Source organism: Nannospalax galili, unplaced genomic scaffold (assembly GCF_000622305.1).
Source record: "Nannospalax galili isolate Female #2095 unplaced genomic scaffold, S.galili_v1.0 scaffold568, whole genome shotgun sequence".
Lineage (NCBI taxonomy): Eukaryota > Metazoa > Chordata > Mammalia > Rodentia > Spalacidae > Nannospalax > Nannospalax galili.
Window position 1 is genome coordinate 3,467,756 of NW_008359441.1, and position 21,201 is coordinate 3,488,956.

The 21,201-nt window shown below is 42.9% G+C and overlaps 1 protein-coding gene and 1 pseudogene across 2 annotated transcripts in view; both read left to right on the forward strand.

Annotated features, from left to right (window-relative positions):
• The window catches only part of LOC103725684 (ATP-dependent RNA helicase DDX19A), a 27,982-nt gene that overhangs the window by 4,271 nt on the left and 2,510 nt on the right, over window positions 1-21,201 (forward strand). For both annotated transcript variants that reach the window (XM_008822981.3, XM_008822980.3), the window contains exons 2-9: window positions 381-429; window positions 4,823-4,873; window positions 5,380-5,515; window positions 12,481-12,573; window positions 13,975-14,077; window positions 14,392-14,506; window positions 19,337-19,514; window positions 19,868-20,105. In XM_008822981.3, the coding sequence (XP_008821203.2) occupies window positions 381-429; window positions 4,823-4,873; window positions 5,380-5,515; window positions 12,481-12,573; window positions 13,975-14,077; window positions 14,392-14,506; window positions 19,337-19,514; window positions 19,868-20,105 (963 nt within the window). The remainder of the gene's footprint in view (window positions 1-380; window positions 430-4,822; window positions 4,874-5,379; window positions 5,516-12,480; window positions 12,574-13,974; window positions 14,078-14,391; window positions 14,507-19,336; window positions 19,515-19,867; window positions 20,106-21,201) is intronic.
• On the forward strand, window positions 13,019-13,177 carry LOC115068409 (annotated as a pseudogene).

The window sequence follows — 21,201 nt, forward strand, 5'->3', positions numbered from 1 at the left end:
CAGTAGGTAGATGAGGATGACCTTGAACTTCTGAGGCCTATCTGATCTTGCCTCCTCTCTTGTGCTAGAATTACTGTAGGTTATTTGCTGTTATTTTAATACAGTGGGTTTCGGGGCTAAAGAGAATAGCATATCTGTGTTCTGGGTCCTGGGTTTGATCCCTACCACCTAGAACCCAAACAAAAACCTCTTTGAGATGTTCTAGAAAGAGCATAAATTAGAAGAAAAACACATTTGAGACCTTTTGTTACTTTTCTCCATAGCATTATGAGTAGAACAAACCAACACCCTGAATACGGTTCTGCAGTTGTTTTGCTAGACTTTCACTAGGCCTCCTTCATTAGGCCTTTGGCTCACTGTTTCCTTTTATTATTATTCAGATGAACAGTTTGCAGATCAAAGAAGAGAAAGTCAAGCCGGACACCAATGGTGAGTCACGGAACTGCAGACAGGTGCACTGGGTTCCACCTGTTCTGCTAAGAGCTCCCAGCTGCAGTGAGCAGTGGAACTGTCCTTTAGCACATTTTACAAACATCAGCACTGGAATTGAGAGTCTGAATTAGGGCACATTCCTGAGGAAGGAATGTGTCAGCTCTCTAGATTTTTCCAGCCTCTCATGCCTTAAAAACAAAGTCACTGTTGGATTGTTCTTCCCCTGATCACTTGATGTTTCTTTAAACATTTTGAAAAATGAAACTGGGTTTGAACCAGGCATGGTGGTGTACATTTGTAACCCTGACTCTCAGGATTGCTGTAAGTTGTTTAGGCCAGCCCCCACACAAAACAAAACAAAAAAACACAGCATCCCAAAATTGTGCCCCCACACAAAACAAAACAAAAAAACCCAGCAGCTCAGAAAGTATAAACAGGCCCAAAGCCTTCTTCCTGTGATGCTCCAGTGTTCACTTGTTCCCATGCTACCCATGTTCATTGCTGGAGCACTCCTAACAAAGTACCTCAAAGATGGATGTTTTAAACCACAATATTGTATTGTCTCAAAGCTCAGGAGGCCAGAAGTCCAAGGAGTCAGTGAAGTTGGCTGCTTTTCAGGACCTGGATAAATATTCTGTTCCAGGCTTCTCCTGGCTTCTGGTGGGTTGCTGACAGTCCTTGATCCTTCATCTCACGTGATGTTCTCCTAAATAGTACTCCTTGACTGACTGATTTTGAGTCTATCAGTGTTTCACCTGCATGTATGTGAGTGCACTCACGTGTACAATGCCATTGGAGGCTAGAAGAGGGCTTCAGCTCTCCTAGAACTGAAGTTACAGAGGTGTGTTAGCTGTCCTGTGGGTGCTGGGAGCCAAACCTGGGTCCTCTGTGAGATCAGCCAATGCTCTTAACTGCTGAGCCATTTCTCTAGCCCAAACATGATAGGCAAGTGCTCTGCTACTCCTTAGCCTTAAGTTCCTCTTTTTATAAGGCTCCAGTTGTTTGGATTAGGGCACACTTTGCTGATGCCATCTACAGTGACCCCATTTCCAGATATGGTCCCATTCTGAAGGTACTGGGGATTAGGATGAGGAGATACAAGTTTTAAGGGTAGTCAGTTCAACTGCCTAATAGAGAAGTAGCTACTGTTAGTGAAGTTTTACTTCATTTTAATTTTAGTTATTTACAGGGTTTTTTGAGGCAGGGTCTTGCTACATAGTCAAAGCTGGTGTTGAATTTCGGCATTTCTCCCACTTCAGCCTCCTGAGTGCTGGGATTACAGATGTGTACTACCATGCCTGATTTTGGTGTTTTAATATTGCAAAGTTTCTTTTTCCTTTTTCCAAGGTGCCTTTATAAGACATATAGAGCCAGGCATGGTGGCACATGCCTTTAATCCTGGCAGAGAGACAGGCAGAGCTCTATGAGTTTGAGGCTTGGTCCATAGTGGGTTCCAGGCCAGCTAGGACTACAGAGAGACCCTGTCTTAAAAAGACAGAAAAAAAAAAGACAAATAAGGATTCATACTTTGAGGATTCTGTAATAGGGTACTTTCTTGACCACAGCTACGCCACGTTGAAGTTTAGGTTGACTCTAGTCTCTGAAATTATCAGGCAGTTGGCCCAGGGTATGGGAACACGTGTCAGCTAGACCCTGGTTGTCTTGGGAACAGGTCAGACTGTCCCAGAGTGCACCTACTAACTGCAGATTTATGGCTTCTGTAGGTTATGCTTGGCTTGCTTCTGCAAAATATAATTGTTGCTTAATAGAATAGAAATTGTTAAGGGGGCTCTCCACCTGTAAGCTTGGGAACTTAAACTTTTCACCCCTGGTTATAGTTTCTGTGTATAAAAGCTTACCCTAGGGATGGCTTAGTGCTACACACTTGGGTTCTGGACACCCTTGTGCAGTAGCCCTAGCCAGTAACGACTTTCATTAGGCAAAACCTTGTCTGAGTGGTCTTCTCTGGTGAAGCACCCCACAACATTCCCTTCTCTTTCTCTGTCCTCCTGTTCCACCCTATCACTACAAGATACCATCTACCTCCAAGAGGGATAAGATAATGCACAGTATGCTTGATTTTTTTTTTTTTCACGCAGCAATATTCCTTTACAAGCTTTCCATGTTGTATTGCATTATGTCAATACATCATTATTTAAGTATATTGTATAGGATTTGTCCTTTTTTTTTTTTAATGTAGCCTGGTCTACATAGTGTATTCCAAGCCAACTGGGGCTACAGGGAGACCCTGTCTCAAAAAGACAAAAAAAAAAAAAAAAAAGAAAAATATTTTTTGATTTATGGACGAATATAAATTTTTATTTTATTTGGGTTTTTTTTTTTTTTTTTTTTTTTTTGTTTTTTTTTTTTTTTTTTTTTGATCTTTCTGAGACAGGGTCTCCTGGTAGCCCCAGCTGGCCTGGAACTTACTTTGTAGATCAGGCTGGCCTTGGACTCAGAGATCCACCTGCTTCTACCTCCCAAGTGCTGGGATTAAAAGGTGTGCATTATTATACCTGGCCTTAATTTTTATTTTTTTTTTTTTAAGGCAGGGTCTCCCTATACCCCTGATGGCTTGAAACTCACAGAGATCTACCTGCCTTTGCCTCCCAAGTGTTGGGATTAAAGGCATGTGCCACCACGCCCCACTGAGTTTAAATATTTTTATATGTGTGCATTATGTTTGTGGAATAAATACACCCAAAATAGATTTGCTAGTCAAGAGTATAAGCATTTGAAGTCTTAGCAGTTAAGAGCCCTGGCTCCTGTTCTAGAGCACCAACATGGTGGCTAACAACCATCCTTAACTCCCGTCCCAGGGGATCTGACGCCCTCTTCTGGCCTCCATGGGAATTGCATGTACACAATGCACTTATATGCAGCCAAAACACTCATACACTTAAAATAAAAATAAATTCTCAGCTCCGAAAAAAAAAATTTTTTTTTAAAGAGTACAAGTCAAGTGTTGGTATGTACACCTTTAATCCCAGCACTTGGGAGACAGATGCAGGCAAATCTCTGTGAAATCGAGACCAGCCTAGTCAATGTATCAATTTTAGGTCATCTGGGGTTATGGGGCGACTCTTGTCTCAAAAAACAAACAAACAAAAAGTATAAATATTTGCAATTTTTAGAAGAGGTGTTGGAGAGATGGCTAAGTGGTTAAGAGTGCCTTTTGTTCTTGCAATAGGACCAGTTTGATTCTCAGCAGCCACATTAGGCACCTGTAACTACTCCAGCTCCAGGGGATCTGATGCTTTCTTTTTATTTTTCTTTCTCTTTTTTTTCTTTTTATTTATTTATTTTTAATTGTTTTTATTTTATGTGTATGAGTATACTGCCTGCATGTGTGTAAGGGTACCTATGCAGTGCCTACAGAGGTCAGAAGAGGGTGTTGGATTCCCCTGGAACTGGAGTTACAGACAGTTGTTACTGCCATATGGGTGCTGGGAATCATACCTGGGTCCTCTCCAAGAGCAGCCAGTGCTCTTAACCTCTGAGCCATCTCTTTAGCCCAATCTTTTTATTTATTTTTATTTTTTTAAACCATGAAACCCAACAAGTTTTTTTTTTTAATTAAAAAAAAATTTATGTACATATGAGTGTCTGCATGTATGTATGTGCACCACATATATGTGGTGCCTATGGAGGACAGAAAAAGGTGTTGGATACTCTGGAACAGCAGTTATGAGTTGTTGTGAACCACCTAATGTGGGGATTAGAAATCAAACCTGGGTATTCTGGAGGTGCAGCAAGTGCTCGTCACTGCTGAGCTGTCTCTCTAGCCCCCGACATCCTATTCTGGCTTCTGTGGGCACTTACGTTCACAGACACACATAATACATATAATTACAAATAAAATTATTTATTTTTATTTTATTTTTTTTGTCTGAGACAGGGTCTCCTTGTAGCCCCAGCTGTCCTAGAACTCACTATGTAGACCAGGCTGGCCTCGAACTCACAAAGATCTGCCTGCCTCTGCCTCCCAAGTGCTGGGATTAAAGGCGTGTGCCACCACGCCTGGCCAAATAAAATTTAAAAAAAATTTTATTATTATTTTTATTTTATGTATATGAGATATTGCCTACAGGCATGTAAATGCACCTGTGTCATGCAATGCTCTCAGTGGTCAGAAGAGGGCCAACATGTGGGTTCTGGAAATCTGTAAGAGCAATCAGTGCTCTTAACTGCTGAGCCATCTCTCTAGGCCTGCAGGTGACATATTTTCATCATTCTAACTTTAAATTTAATCTTTTTATGCACTTAAATACTTTATAGACATAAATTCCCTTAAACATAGAGGAATGGCAGCTATTTACATTTTGGTCACTTTAGTGTTTTAGTGTTTACATTGTCCTGCCTTTCTGATAACAACTGTTTTCCTGTGTAGGTGTTGTCAAAACCAGTACTACGCCAGAGAAGACAGATGAAGAAGAGAAAGGTAACTACTCTTTGAAGCTCTGTTGCAAAACATTCTACCTAGGGCTTGTCCACATATAGCCAGAGACACACTAATTTATGGAAGGTAGGTGAGGGAATCAAAAGAGTGTGATGTCCCCAAGTTAGTGGAATATCTCAAAAGCAGTGTGTCAGAGCTGGGGGGATGGTATAGTTGGAAAAGTATCTCCCTTGAATGAGGACCTGAGTTTGGATCTGTAACCCTAGCACTGGAGCAGGGGTGGGGCAGAGACAGGAGGATCCCCAGAGCTCTCTGGTCAACCAGTCTAGCCAATTATAAGCTTTAGGCTCATTGAGAGACTGTTTCAAGAAATAAGGCGGCAGGCTGGATGTAATTAGAAATAAAAAGGGAGACCTGTTGGTTGGTTGGGTTTTTCTCCCAACTGTAGTGCCTGTCAGGGTCTGGTGCCAGGAGGGGAGACAGCATTTTCCCAAGGGTGGGGTTTTCCCTGTGTGCATGAAGAGAATCTGCTGCTCTCTTCCTAACAGAGGACAGAGCTGCTCAGTCTTTACTCAACAAACTGATCAGAAGCAACCTTGTGGATACCACAAACCAAGTGGAAGTCCTGCAACGGGATCCAAACTCCCCCCTCTACTCAGTGAAGTCTTTTGAAGAGCTTCGCCTGTAAGTATTTGTTTACTTTCTGCATTTAGACAGAGGTCATAGACCTATGTATTTATTTTTTGTGTGTACGAGTGTCTTGCCTGCATGTATGTAAGTATACCAAATGTGTGCAATGTCCAGGGAGACCAGAAGAGAACATTAGACCCACTGGAATTGGAGTTATGGACAAGTGTTAGTTGCCATGTGGATGCTGGGAACTGATCCCAGGTCTTTTACAAGATCAGCAAGTGCTCTTCAACACTGAGCCATCTCTAGTCCTTACCTTCAACTTTTGACCTTTCTACCTTCACCATCTCCCAAATACTCAGATTATAGGCATGCCACATCAGAAATATTTGTGTAGTGGTAGGGACAAACTCAGTTCTTCCTTAGCAAGTATTGTATACCATGAACTGAGCTACACCTCCAGCCCTTCCTACATTCACTTTTGAAGCATGTCAGTTATTAGCTACTTAAAGAAACAGATGGAATAAAGAAAAAAAAATTAAAGCAAAAATTTCAGAAGAACCTGAGATGCTGCTTTCCTGGGGAGGAGGTGGGAAAGAACAGCTGTTCAAAGCAATGAGTACTCACAGGCTTTGATTTGAGACTTCCAAATCTTTAGTCTATATCAGAAATGAAGATAGTAAGGATCCATACTACCAGAGGACAACCTGGATCCTGGATCAATTTTTTTTCTTTTTTTTTCCTTTGGTCTTTTTTGAGACAGGGTCTTCCTGTAGCCCAGCTGGCCTAGAAGTCACTATGTAGTCCAGGCTGGCCTTGAACTCACAGAGATCTGCCTGCCTCTACCTCTGAGTGCTGGGATTAAAAGGTGTGCACCACCACAACTGGCAATAATTTTTTTTTTAAATTTCTTACTTTTATGTGTATGAGTATATTGCCTACATGTATGTAAGTGCACCCCTGTTATGCAATGCCTGTGGAGCCCAGAAGAGGACATCAGATTCCCCTGGAACTGGAGTTATAGGTGATTGTTAGCCTCCATGTGGGTGCTGGGAATTGAACCCAGGTCCTCTGCAAGAGCAGATAGTGTTCTTAACCAATGAGCCAAATGTTTATCTCCAGATCCAAATAACATTTTTTAACTAAAAATAGTTTGGCCAGGTGTGGTGGCACATGCCTTTAATCCCAGCACTGGGGAGTCAGAGGCAGTTGGATCTCTGTGAGTTTGAGGCCAGCCTGGTCTCTGTAGTGAGTTCTCATCCAGCTGGGACTACAGGGAGACCCAGTCTCAAACAAACAAAGTTCAAGGTCTATGGGTACATAGCAAATTTGATGCCTATGCTCTTTGTGTGTATTGGGGTTGGGGGTGTGTTCTTTATCTTTGGATACTAGATCAACTGGGCTGGCAGTACAGGCCTGTAATCTCAGCTACTTTGAAGACTGACACTCTCTGGTCTCTGTTGCCCATGCTAGTCATGGACATCTGGGCTCAAGGGATCTTCCCCTCCGAGTTCATGGGTAGCTGTGGCTATAGGCATGCACCACAACCCTTGGCTTTCTTAGTGGAGACTTAAATGCTACAATTTTCATCATAGCTGAAAGTCTTTTTTTTTTTTTTTTTTTTTCCTTTTTTCTTTTATACTCTTAGAACTTTGAATAAAATATTGGCTGACAGGTGATTTCTGGATGTCAGGAACATATCTTATTAGGTAAACCCTTTTGTAAGACTGTAGGGTTTACAAACATTTTTTATCTTCTAGAAAGTCTGTCTGAAGAACCTGATACCTAGATTGGAAAGCAACCTTTGATAGGCTGGGCTTTGAGGGAAGGGGCCACTTAATGATAAAGTTCATGTAATAGCTCTTCAGAAGCAGTTGGCTGGTTATTCTGTCAGGTCTGTGTTTTGATTATTCATAACCAGACCAGGCTGTACCACACTGTTTCTACACTGTTTCTACAGTCAACAATGCTGTACTGACCACTTGAAATGCTAAGTGGAGATCTTAGTTCAGGTATTGTGTGTGTATGCGCAGGTGCACCGAGGACGGGAGTGGCAGGAGGATCTCTCTCTGAACCTGGAACTTACTGATTTGGCTAGACAAGTCTGCTGAACAAGTCCCAGGGATCCTCTTGCTTCCATCTTCTAGCACTGGGGTTATAGGTACATGCCACCAGCACCACTCAGCTTTTAACATAGGTGTTTAAGATCCAAACTCAGGTCCTCATGTTTGGACAGCAAACACTTTAATTGAGCTATCTCCTCAGCCCCAGTCATATCAAATTCTCATCACAATAATTGTTGATTAAAAAATGGTTGGTTTTTGAGATAGGCTTTCATATAGCCCATGCTGGCCTCAAACTTCTTTGAACTTCTGATCCTCCTGCCTCTACCTCCCATGTACTGGGATTATAAGCATGTGCTGCCACACCATGTTTATTTCATGCTGGGGACTACTTCATGCATGCTAGGCAAGCGCGCTACCAAATTACCAACTGAGCTATATCCTCTGCCACACCCCGCTTAAAGTTTGACTTTCAAGATTTCTCAGGAAATTAGGTTTTTCTATGTGCATTTTTCTTCTGTCAAGGGCTTCATTTATTTACCAAATCTGTCATTTGTTGTTCCTGTCCCCCCCCCCCCCCCAGACAAGGTCTCGTTATATAGCCTAGGCTAGCCTGGGACTCACAGTGATCCTGCTGCCTTAACCTCCTAAGTGTTAGGCTACAGGCATTCACCACCATGTACGCCCCCTTTCTCTTAAACTGTATCAGAGCAATTTTGTGTGCTTTATTGTTTCCAGAGAGCAAGTTAGTTCTTCCAAGATCAGTTTGTTTTTGGGTCCTTTTAAGAGGATCTCCCTGTAGCCCCTGCTGGCCTGGAACTCATTATGTAGTCCAGGCTGGCCTTGAACTCACAACAGAGATCTGCCTGTCTTTGCCTCTGAGTGCTGGGATTAAAGACATGTGCCACCATGCCTAGCTATGTTGTTTTTTTAAATTCCTTTGATTTGAAAGACTTGATCTCTCAGTTCAGCTCCTAGTAAATTGCCATTTGTTTGTTTGTTTGAGAAAGGATCTCACTATGTAGACTAGGATGTCCTGGAACTTGCAGAGATCCTTCTACCTTAGCAAACCCAGTACTGCAGTTAGAGGTGTGAGCTACCACTTCAGGCTTAAATTGTCCTCTTTGAAAAGCAAGTTTTTTCTAGTTGTTGGAAGCCAAAAGAAACAAGGGATGGAACCTAGATCACCTAAAGTACTTGAATTATTTTACTGGATACTAGTTTTTGTCAACTTGACACAAACTCATCATCTGGGAAGAGGGAACCTCAATTGAGGCATTTCTTCCCATCAGATTGAGCATTCCATGGGGGCATTTTCTTGATTGCTGATGCAGGAGGGCCCAGCCCACTGTGGATAGTGCCATTCCTGGGCAGGTAGACCTAGGCTGTATAACAAAAGTAGCTGAGCAAGCCAGGGAAGCAAGCTAGTAAGCAGCATTCCTCCATGGTCTCTGCTTCAGTTCCTGCCCCCAGTTCCTGTCTTCCCTTCCCTTGATGATGAACCCTGAGCCGTAAGCCAAATAAACCCTTTCCTTCTGGAACCAGATTGTTTTTGGTCAGAGTGGTACCTCAGAAATGGAAAGCAAACTAGAACATACTGTTTTGTTTTTTCTTTCATGGGTCTGTGCCTGGATGTGTGCGTGTTTGTACACCTCTGCATATGGGTTCATGTACACATGGGGAGGGGTTGATGTTGGTTGGCTTCCTCTATCATTCTCCACCTGTTTTTGGAGATAGGGCCTCTCAGTGAGCCCAGAACTCCTTCACTGGCTAGATTGGCAGGCCACTGAGCTATGGGAACCTGCCGCTCTGCCCACCAAACACTGGGATTGCAGGCATGTGCCACCATGCCTAGCTTGGATTATTTTATACTTAAAGAATTGAAATTATGCACAAAAACAAAGAACTAATGAAACAGTAGAACTTGTTGGGTCGGTGAAACCTGATTAGGTAGTAATTCTTTGGCAACCAAATGAGAGGCAGCCTTTATTTCTAAATGGAAAATACTAAAGGTGTTTTGTGTCAGAGAACTTATATTAGGCCAGAAGAGTTTGCCTTTTAGATTCTGTTAATATCTAGAGAAGTAGGGAAAGCTTAGAGAACAAGTCCTGATGTACTTGAAAAAAATCTCTTTTTAAAATTTATTTTATTTATTTATTTAGAAACAGGGTCTCACTATATAACCCTGGCATGGAATTTTCTATGTAGACAAGTCTGGCCTCACAGAGATCCACTAGCCTCTGCCTCCTGAGTACTGGGATTAAAGGCATGAACCATCAAATCTGGCCTATTTTTAATTTCTTTTTTTTTTTTTTTTTTTTTTGGTCTTTTTGAGACAGTGTCTCCCTATAGCCCTACCTGGCCTGGAACTCACAGGCTGACCTTGAATTCACAGAGATCCACCTGCCTCTACCTCCCAGGTGCTGGGATTAAATGTGTGCATCACCACACCCAGCTCCCAGCTCATATATATATATTAATTATATGTAATGGTTTCATTATGGCATTTTCATACATATATTTTGATTTATCAAAATATATTTTAATGTATTTAAGTGACCCACACTTGACCCCCTCCCACTCTTACTGATCCTCTTTCTCCTTCTACTCATGTCTTTTTTTTTTTTTAATGACTTGGTCTTTTTGAGACAGGGTCTCCCTGTAGCCCCAGCTGTCCTTGAACTCACTATGTAGACCAGGTTGGCCTCGAACTCACAAAGATCCGCCTGCCTCTGCCTCTTTTATTACATTTATTTATGTGTGTGAATGTGCAGAGGTCAGAGGATAATTTTTGAGAGTTGGTTCTTTCCTTACACCATGTAGATTCCAGGGATGGAACTCAGGTATGCTTGGTGGCAGGCGTGGTTATCTGCTGAGCCATCTTGCTAGCCCTATTTTTTATTTTTATTTATGATGATGTTGATGATGATGATGATGATTTTGAGGCAGAGTCTCATTCACTAGTTCAGACTAACCTGAAACTTATATTGTCTAGAATAGTCTCTGACTCAAGGCAATCCTCTTACCTCAGCTTCTTGAGTGCTAGGATTATAGCTGAAACACTGTGCCCAGCTATTGACCTTTATGTAAAAACAATCTGTGTGAAAAGCAGGGTGTAGTAGTGTATATCTGTGATCCTGGCACTGAGGACAGACAAAGCAAGATCGAAGGCCACCCTCAGCCATGTAGCCAGTTCAAGGACAGCCTGGGTCACGTGAACTCTTGCCTCAAAACAAAGCAAAAGAAAAAATAAAAAACGAAAAACAAAAAAACCTGGGCTGGCAAGATGGCTCAGCAAGTGAAAGTTGTTGTTGTGTAAGCCTGACGAGTTCAGTCATTGGAATCTATCGTGGAAGAAAGGAACCAACTCTTGAAAGTTGTCTTCTGACCTCTACATGTTCTCCATGGCAGGCTTGTGTCTGAACTCACATACATGTATCGTACACACACAGTAAGACTAAAAAAAAAGCAAAGTGGTTTTTCTTAAAGTACTAGTCAATATAGAGGTAGTAGAGCACTCGTAAATACAATGTAAGAATAATATTCATTGATATGTGTTATGATTATGTAAGAACATGGTGCCTGGACTGAGGATGTAGCTCAGCTGGTAGAGTACACCTCTACCATGTATGAAGCCCTGGGTTTGATCCCCAGGACCACATAAACTGGGAGTGGTTGTGCAAGCCTGGAGGCAGAGGCAGGCAGGTCTCAGAGTTTAAGTCCAACCTGGTCTACATAGGAAGTTCCAGGTTATCCAGAGCTACATAGTGAGACACTGTCCCAAAAAGGAAAAAAAAAAAGAGGGACCAGAGAGATGACTCAGTGGTTGAGAACACTGGCTGCTCTTGCAGAGGACCCAGGTTCAATTCCCAGCACCCACCAGTGGCTAACAAATTTCTGTAACTCCAGTTCCAGGGGAATCTGATGCCACCCTGAATTCACTATGTAGACCAGGATGGCCTTGAACTCACAGAGATCCACCTGCCTCTGCCTCTGCCTCTGGAGTGCTGGGACTAAAGGCGTGCGCCACCACGCCCAGCTATTACTATTTTTATTTTATGTGTATGCAGTGCCCTCGGAGGTCAGAAGAGGCTGTCAGATCCCCTGGGACTGGAGTTAGGACCGTTGTTAGCTGCCATGTGGGTGCTGGGATTTGAACCTGGGTGTTCTGCAAGAACAACCAGTGTTCTTAACCACTGAGCCATCCCTCCAGCCCCAATAATAATTTTTTAAAAAATTGGTGCTGGTGAAGTAGGACTTAGGTGGTAAAGACACTTGCCACCAAGCCTGATGACCTAAGCTAAATCCCTGGGACATCTATGGTGGAAGGAGAGAACTGACTTGCAAGTTATCCTCTGACCTCTGCCTGTGTACCATAGCATACACATTCACAAATAGACAGTAAGTGTAAAAAAACAAAACAAAACAGTGATTTGATTGAGGTAGGAAGCATTTTGATCTAGGGAAAGATGTGATGATAGACTTTTTAAAATTAAAAAAAAATTTTTTTGATTTTTATTTTACGTGTACGAGTGTTTTGCCTGTGTGTATGTAAGTATGTAAGTGCACCTATGTTGTACAGTGCCCATGGAGGACAGAGAGGGCTTCGGATCCCCTGACCTGGAGTTAAGGACGATTGTTAGCCACCATGTGGGTGCTGGGAACTGAACTAAGGTCCTCTTCAAGAGCAGCCAATATTCTTAACTGCTGAATCATCTCCAGCACAAAATATTTTGTTATTTTTTTAATTATGTGTGTTTGTGTGTCTGTGCACATGAGTGCAGTGCTGGAGTTACAGGCTGCTATGAGCTATCTGACATGGGTGCTAGGACTCAACCTCACATCCTCTGGAAGAACAGTACAACCTCTTAACTGGTGACCCATTCTTGAGCCCTAATGATAGACTTCTCAAACAATTTCAATTGCTAGAAATCCATCCTGTTTCTTTCTTCCTAGGAAACCACAGCTTCTCCAGGGAGTTTATGCCATGGGCTTTAATCGGCCATCCAAGATACAGGAGAATGCATTGCCCATGATGCTTGCTGAACCGTGAGTATAGACCAGCTATAACTTCATGGTTGGTTAAACTGGTGTTTCACTAATGACTTTTATTGCCAGGTGTGGTAGCTCACAAACAAGTGACTTAATATTGTTTCAGTATGGACTGTAACAATTTGTTTCTTCAGGAAAATAACTTCAGCAAGTTCAGAGAAAATCACATGGATTTGAACATAGTTCTTGTCTTTCCCACTCAACAGTATAAACTGATAATGTTAGTGTTTTATTTTAGACAGCTTTATTTATTTATTTTGTTTGTTTTGAGACAGGGTCTCCCTATAGCTCCAGCTGGCCTAGAACTCACTATGTAGACCAGGCTGGCCTTGAACTCACAGAGATCCACCTGCCTCTGCCTCCCAAGTACTGGGACTACAGGTCAGGTGTGTGCCACCATGCCCAGCTTCTAAAACAAATTTTTTTTTAATATTCTATTTATATCGCTTCTCGGCCTTTTGGCTAAGATCAAGTGTAATATTCTATTTATTATTATTTTTTTATTTTATGTGTATGCATGTATTGCTTGCATTTAGGTAAGTGCACCCATGTCGTGCAGTGACCGCAGACAGAAGAGACTGTCGGATCCCATGGAACTGGAGTTATGGGCAGTTGTTAGCTGCCATGTGCATGCTAGGATTTGAACCTGGATCTTCTGCAAGAATAGTCAGTGTTGTTAACTGCTAAGCTATCACTCCAGTCCCCTAAAAATATTTTTTTAAGGCTTTATTTTGCCTGAATGTATGTAGGTGCACCATATATATACTGGTGCCTCCAGAGGCCAGAAGAGGGAGTTGGATACCCTAGAACTGGCATTAAGGATAGGTATTAGCTGCCATGTATGTGTTGGGAACCAAACCTGGGTCCTCTCATAAGGACAGCACGTGCTCTTAACCCCTGAGCCATCTCTCCAGCCCCCACTTTTTTTTTATTTGGTCTTTTTGAGACAGGGTCTCCCTGTAGCCCCAGCTAACCTGGAATTCACTATGTAGACCAGGCTGGCCTTGAACTCACAGAGGTCCACCTGTGGGCTGGGATCAAAGGCATGTGCCACCACACCCAACTCCTCCCTGCTTTTTAAAAAAATTTGAGACAGGGTTTTCCTGTAGCCCCAGCTGGCTTGAACTCACTATGTAGATCAGGCTGGCCTTGAACTCACAGAGCTCTCTCTGCCTCCTGAGTGCTGGGACTAAAGGTATGCACCACCATGTCCAGTGCCCCTGCTTTTTTAAGACAGGGTCTCAAGAGCAGAAGTGAGTAGTTCTGGCTGGCCTGGAACTTGCTATGTAGACTAGAGAGACCTTGAACTCAGAGAATCTGCTTACTATGCTCAGATTAAAGGCGAGCACTTCACGCCTGGCTCCAATATTAATTTTATTTCTGTTCTTGCCAATTCAGCCCACAGAACCTGATTGCCCAGTCTCAGTCTGGTACTGGGAAAACAGCTGCCTTTGTCCTGGCCATGCTCAGCAGAGTAGAACCATCAGACAGATACCCTCAGGTGAGACCTTAGAAGACCTTACCTGCCTTGAAGCATGCAAAGAGGCGTGCCATTTGGTGGGAGACAATGGGAAGTGTGACTGTTGGCACCAGTCTGGCCCAGCAGAACAGGTTAGTACTCCAGTCCTTGATCAAGTAGAATTCATTTAAGTAGTATCTTCCAAAGGTCTCCCCTGGCACTAAGCCAAGGCCCCCACTAAGAGAGCTTCCTTCCAAAGGCTTAGAGGTGAGCCTGGTTCTCTGCACTATTCAGGATGCAATAACATCAGTGTGATGGCTTATTGTTAAACTCATCTTTTATGATTTCTCTGCCAGTGTCTGTGCCTGTCCCCAACATATGAGCTGGCTCTTCAAACAGGAAAAGTGATTGAGCAGATGGGCAAATTTCATCCAGAACTGAGGCTTGCTTATGCTGTTCGAGGCAATAAATGTGAGTATAAGAAATGAGACCTGGGGCTGGAGAGATGGCTCTGTGGTTAAGATCACTGGTTTTTCTTGCTGAAGACCCAGGTTCAAATCCCAGCACCCACATAGCAACTAACTGTCTGTAACTCCAGTTCCAGGGGATCCGATAGCCTCTTCAGACCTCCACAGGCATTGCATGACAGGGGTGCACTTACCTACATGCAGGCAATACACGCATACACATAAAATAAGAAAAAAAAAAAGAGACTTATGCAGAGACCATGCATGGCAGGATGGGTGGATGTTTGCACTTTGAAATGTAATGATCATATCCACCTCATTAGGCCCATCTCATCTCACTCTATAGCCTAACTGCACTGCTTTTAGCAAATCTGTTTCAGTACTTATTGTTATTCCTTGGGGGTTTTTTGGGGGGTGGGGGGCAGGGTCTTGTAGCCCCAGCTGGCCTGGAACTCGCTATCTGGCCTGGAACTCATAAGAGATCCACCTACCTCTGCCTACCAAGTGCTGGGATCAAAGGTGGGTGCTACTACAGCTGGCTTTTTATTTTTTATTTATTTATTTTTTCTTAATGATAGGGTCTCATGTAACCCAAGTTGGTCTTGGAGTCTCTACAGCTAAGGCTGGCCTTGAACTTCAGCTCTTCCTCTCTTTACCCACCAAGTGTGGTGTTCACAGGCCTGTGTCACTGTGACCAGATTACTTGCTGACTTGTTAATAGTCCTCTACAGTCTACCATTTTCTCCCTGCTCCAACGTATAAATCTAACCCAGAGCCCTGCACATACCAGGCAAACATTCTACCATTGAGTGCTACTATCAGTTTGCCTTAGATACTTAACTTGATGTTGCATTCAATAGATTACTAGCTATGCATGGTGGCTTATTCCTGTATTCCCAGCATTTGGGAGCTGAGTCAGAAGACTCGTTATGAATTCAAGTCCAACTTGGGTTACATAGTGAGTAATAGATCAGCCACAACTTACAGCAGGATACTGACTCAAAGCTGGGCGTGGTGGTTCACGCTTATTATTCTAGCACTTGGAAAACAGGCAGAAGAATTGCCACACGTTTGAGATCAGACTGGATACCAAGAAAAGATCTTATTTCAAAAAATAAAAATTGGGGCTAGAGACATGGTTCAGCCCCATCTTTTACAGAGGTCTCAGGTTCAATTCCCAGCACCCATATGGCATCTAACAACTGCCTGTAACCCCAGTCCCAGGTGATCCAATGCCCTCTTCTACATGGTGCACTTACATATGTGCAGGCAGTATACTCATACATAAAATCAAAATAAATTAAAAAAAATAAAAATGATAATTATGCAAGTTAATTGGCTAGGTATGGTAGCACTTGCCTATAGTTCCAGCATTTAGGAGGCTAAGGCAGGAGAATTACTTTGAGTTCAGGCTGGGTAGAATAGCAAACCTATCAAAAAACACAAGGTGGGCCAGCAAGATGCCACAACAGATAAAGGTACTTGGTGCCAAGCCTGACGACCCAAGTCCAATCCCACATGGTGGGAGGAGAGAACTGGCTCTCACAAATTGTCTTCTGATCCCTCTGCATGAGTGCCATGGTAAATATACGTACACACAGTAAATAAAAGGAATTTTAACAAAGAAAAGGGAACTTGGTATGGTGTTGCATATAATCCTAGCATTTGGGAAGCTGAAACAGGAGAGAATCAGAAGTTAAAAGTAAGTCTGGGAACCTAGCAAGTTTAAGGCCTTGTTCAACTACATTAGACCCTTTCCAAAAACATCAACAAAAGCTGACTGGTGAGATGGCTTAGTGAGTTAAGGCACTGGTACAAAGCCTGACAACCTGTGCTCAGTCTCTGGGATTCACATGGTGGAGGAGAAAACAGACTTCTACAAGTTGTCCTTTGATGTACAATGCATGCCTCCCCCTCTACATGAATGAACAAATGAATGAATGAATGAATAAATGAATGAACGAGCACATAAATAAAAATGAAAATTTAAGGACCCGCTTTTGAGAAATATCTGAGTATGTATAAAAAGTCTTTGAAGACTCCCTTTGGGGCTGCTCTCTGTATTCACTCCTGGAGTGCAGGGACAGCCCAGCCTTAATAAAATCCGTTAATTGAAAGAAAAAAAAAAAAGAACATTATTTAAGGAAAAGGGTGGCTGGTGAATGGTGCGGTAGGCAAAGATACTTGCCACCTGATGCTGTAAGTCTGACAACCTGAATTCTATCCCTGGATCCCACGTAAAGTTGGAAGGTGATAATTGATTCCATAGAGTTGTCCTCTAACCTCCACAAGAGCCATGGCACATGTACTGTCATGGCTTCCACTCTATGCATCTCCCCAATAATTAAAAACTTAAAAAATCCTAAACTATAATGTGGTCTAAATTGTATATACATTTGGTCCCAAGTCAAAATTGTATATGAATGTGGGTGAGTCGTAGTTAGGACAGGGTCTCCTGTATCCCAGGCTGTCCTCAAAGTCATTCTTGACCATGTGGCCAAGGTTGGCCTTGAACTGATCCCTCTGCCTCTGTCTCTGAAGTGCTGAGACTACAGTCACGTGGCACTTTGCCTGGGTTAGGTTTTTTTTGTTGTTGTTCTTGATATATTGTGTTTTACTTGTTTCCCTGTGCCTGTGATCTATATCTTTATTTTATTTGCTTATTTTTAATTTTTATAATTATTTTATTATTATTTGATCTTTTGAGGTGGGGTGTTCCTATAGCCCCAGCTGCCCTGGAACTCATTATGTAGACCAGGCTGGCTTTGAACTCAGAGAGGTCTACTTGCCTCTGCCTCCCAAGTGCTGGGATTAAAAGTGTGTGCCACTGTGTCCAGCCTGAAAATGAACTTTGAATCTATCTCTTATCCCAGGTAATCACCTGGCATCATGCCTTAGTCATCTGGGAGATACTGCCTTATTGACTTATGTTGATCTTCCAAATGTTGATGTATCTCATTATGTAACGTTAACTTGCATATATTGGAAGAAGGGTAATCATAATCCTTAGTGGCATAGGCACTGGTAAGTTGCCCTTGCTTAAATAAATAACTCCTCACCTGTGCTGGTGTAAGCACCCATCAATTAAATGCAGTGGGCCACAAAATATAAAAAAACAAATAGGCTGGCAAGATGGCTCAGCGGTTAAGAGCACTGACTGCTCTTGCAGAGGACTCAGGTTCGATTCCCAGCACCCACATGGCAGCTATGAACCGTCCTTTTCTCCAGTTCCAGGGGAATCTGAGGCCCTCTTCTGACCTCTGCGGCATTGCATGACACGGGTGCGGTTGCATACATGCAGGCAATACACATTTCATACACATAAAATAAAAATATTAAAACAGACAAACAAAAACCATGAAAGTAGGAGGACATATTTGGCAGAAGGACTTTAGTAGGAGAGAAGGAATTTAGAGTATAATAGCCAGGCGTGGTGGCACACACCTTTAATTCCAGCACTCTGGAGGCAGAGGCAGGTGAATCTCTGAGTTCAAGGCCAGCCTGGTCTACATAGTAAGTTCCAGGCCAGCTGGGGCTACAGGGAGACCCTGTCTCAAAAAGATTAAAAAAAAAGGGGGGGGTAATAGAGTGAATATGAGCAAAGTACATTATGTATATGTTTATGTATGTGAAATTGTGAAAGAATAAATAAAATAGCATTAAGATTACCTCCAGATTCAACAGAGGAATTTATACTCATGGGGGAACCTTCATACTTAAAGTAGTATTTAGAAATTTTCCAAAATTCTGATTTTTTTTTTTTTTCTTGGTAAAGTCTGTATAGCCTAGAGTGGCCTAGTATTCATTAATTGTCCTCACATTGTAGCTATCCTGCTTCTGCCTCCTCAGTGATCAGACTACAAGCCTTTGCTACCATGCTTAGTGGCAGGGTTGATTTCAGGGAATGAAAATATGGAACAGAGTGCACATTCATTAGTAACTTTGGTAAACAGTTTTATCAGTTTCCACTTGAACCAGCTGTGGCTTCAGAGTACTGTGTTTTTCTTAAGACCAAAGAGCTTTGTACTGAGGAAATCTAGCTGTACAAGTAGAATATCTAAAGGCTAGAAAACAATAAAAAGATGGTATCAGGATCTTGGGCCTCATATAAGTACCAACTTAGGAGGAACTCACTGAACTATATAAGAGTACATCATATGAAAAGGTAAACTGGAGCTGCAGAGATAGCTCAGCAGTTAAGACCACTGAATCCTCTTCTAGAGGACTCAGGTTCAGTTTCCAGCACCCACATGGTAGGTAACAACCTTTCATAACTCCAGTTCCAGGGTATCTGGTGTCCTCTACCCATAGTCTTTGTACACATGGGTACACTTATGTACATGTAGGTAAAATACTCATATACATAAAATTAAAATATATATGTATATAAATAAATTGAAAGACAATGATAAAGTGCTACATCATAATTTAGGAGAAAGTAAAAGAAAAACTCACATTTTTGAGTTCGCAGTGCATTGAATTGGTGTTCTGTGTGAGAAGTAACCAAGGCTTTTTCATTGAAGGCACCCTTTTGTGCTTTCTTTTTCTGTCTTTTTTCTCTATTTATGGGGGTGTATATGCATGCCATGGCATGTGTATGGAATCAGAGGAAAACGTGTAAGACTGGGTTCTCACCAGTGTGAGTCCCAGAGAATGAACTCAGGTCTTCAGGCCTGACAGGTGCTTTTACATGCTAAGCCATTGCACAGTCCCTCATGTGTTTTGATACTGCAAATTGACATGTTCTGACAATTCTGGAAGAATGTACAAGGCTTTGATTTCCAGAGCTGGCTTTGCCTTTGAAATACCCACAGAAAACATGTCATCTCCACAGTAGAAAGAGGTCAGAAGATCGGCGAGCAGATTGTCATTGGCACCCCTGGGACCGTCCTGGACTGGTGCTCCAAGCTCAAGTTCATTGATCCCAAGAAGATCAAGGTGTTTGTTCTGGATGAGGCCGACGTGATGATAGCTACTCAGGGCCATCAAGACCAGAGCATCCGCATCCAGAGGTAGGAACTGGAGCCATGAGGCTGACGTGATGATAGCTACTCAGGGCTGTCAGGAGGAGCTTGCAGAGACTCCTCTTGCTTGTGTGGGCTCTTTCCTCCGCTGTGTGCAGCAGCGTTTGTCTGATGGGCCATTTCCACAGTAGCACTCACCAGACTCCTGGCCTGGGTTGAGAAGGGACACCTGGGACCCTCAGCCCAGTGCCAGCCTGGGTCTGCTCCTCTTCCTCTTTGGAATGCTCTGCACCCCACAGCCTGCTGGGGCTGTAGTCCATCCAGACTAGGGAAGCTGAGCTTACTGTGTTCCTGGTGAAAGCCTGGGAGTCCTGCAAAGCGCCTGGGGCCTCCGCTTGCAGGATGCTGCCCAGGAACTGCCAGATGCTGCTTTTCTCTGCCACCTTTGAAGACTCGGTATGGAAGTTTGCCCAGAAAGTGGTTCCAGACCCCAACATTATCAAACTGAAGCGTGAGGAGGAGACGTTGGACACCATCAAGCAGTATTACGTCCTTTGCAATAACAGAGAGGAGAAGTTCCAGGCCCTGTGCAACCTGTATGGAGCCATCACCATCGCTCAAGCCATGATCTTCTGCCATGTGAGTAGCTGCCGAGGCTGAGGGCCAGCCCTGACCCTCCCTCAACACCACTTCTTTTACTCAAGAGGACCAGATTCTCTGTGTGGTAAGGAAGTGGTTTGTGGACATACAGAAGACAGTCTTTTCATTAGTAGTATTCTAGGAGATACATAGCATTAACACAGCACTCCCAGAAGACTATAACACTCTTTGAGACCATGTCTCAAAAAGAATCCAGATAATGGGATAATAGTTTTGTAGAATTTCTCTGATTTCCTTCACCCTTTTGTGATCTATTCAGATTTCTTTCATTCTGTTTTTGAGATAAGTTCTTACTATATACCCTAGGCTCATCTTCAGCTGAGGTGCTCTTACCTCAGCTTCCCAAGTGCTGGAATTACAGGTGTGGTTTTTTTTTGAGACAGGGTCTCCCTTTAGCCCCAGTTGTCCTGGAACTCACTATGTAGACCAGGCTGGCCTTGAACTCACAGAGATTTGCCTGCCTCTGCCTCCTGAGTGCTGGGATTAAAGCATGTGCCACCACACTTGGCTACAGGTGTTTTTATTAGAGCTATTTTGTGCTACATCATGAGTATGACAGTCAGAGGACAACTTTAAGGACTTTGTTCTCGCCTTCCACCTTGTGTGTCTTAGAGCTCAAACTTAGGTGGGCAGTAAAAGTTTCTTTGCCCATTGAGCCATCTTCACCATCCAGAGGTTATAATAAAAATTGGTAAAATTATTAACAAGGTGACCTTTTTGCTTGCTATTTTACCATTTCTGGTTGGCAGTTTTAGGATATTTAACCTTGAGCTGCCTAGCTTCATAGCTCATGCCTTTAATCCCAGTACTCTGAAGCATAGGCAGGTGGATCTCTGAGTTCAAAGCCAGCCTGGGTTACATAGGCCAGCCAGGCTACATTGTGAGACCCAGTCTCAAAAAAATCAAAAACCTAAGGCTGGGCGTGGTGGTACACACCTTTAATCCCAGCACTCAGGAGGCAGAGGCAGTCAGATCTTGTGAGTTCAAGGCCAGCCTGGTCTACAGAGTGAATTCCAGGACAGCCGGGGCTACAGGGAGACCCTGTCTTAAAAAGACCAAAAAAAAAAAAAAAAAA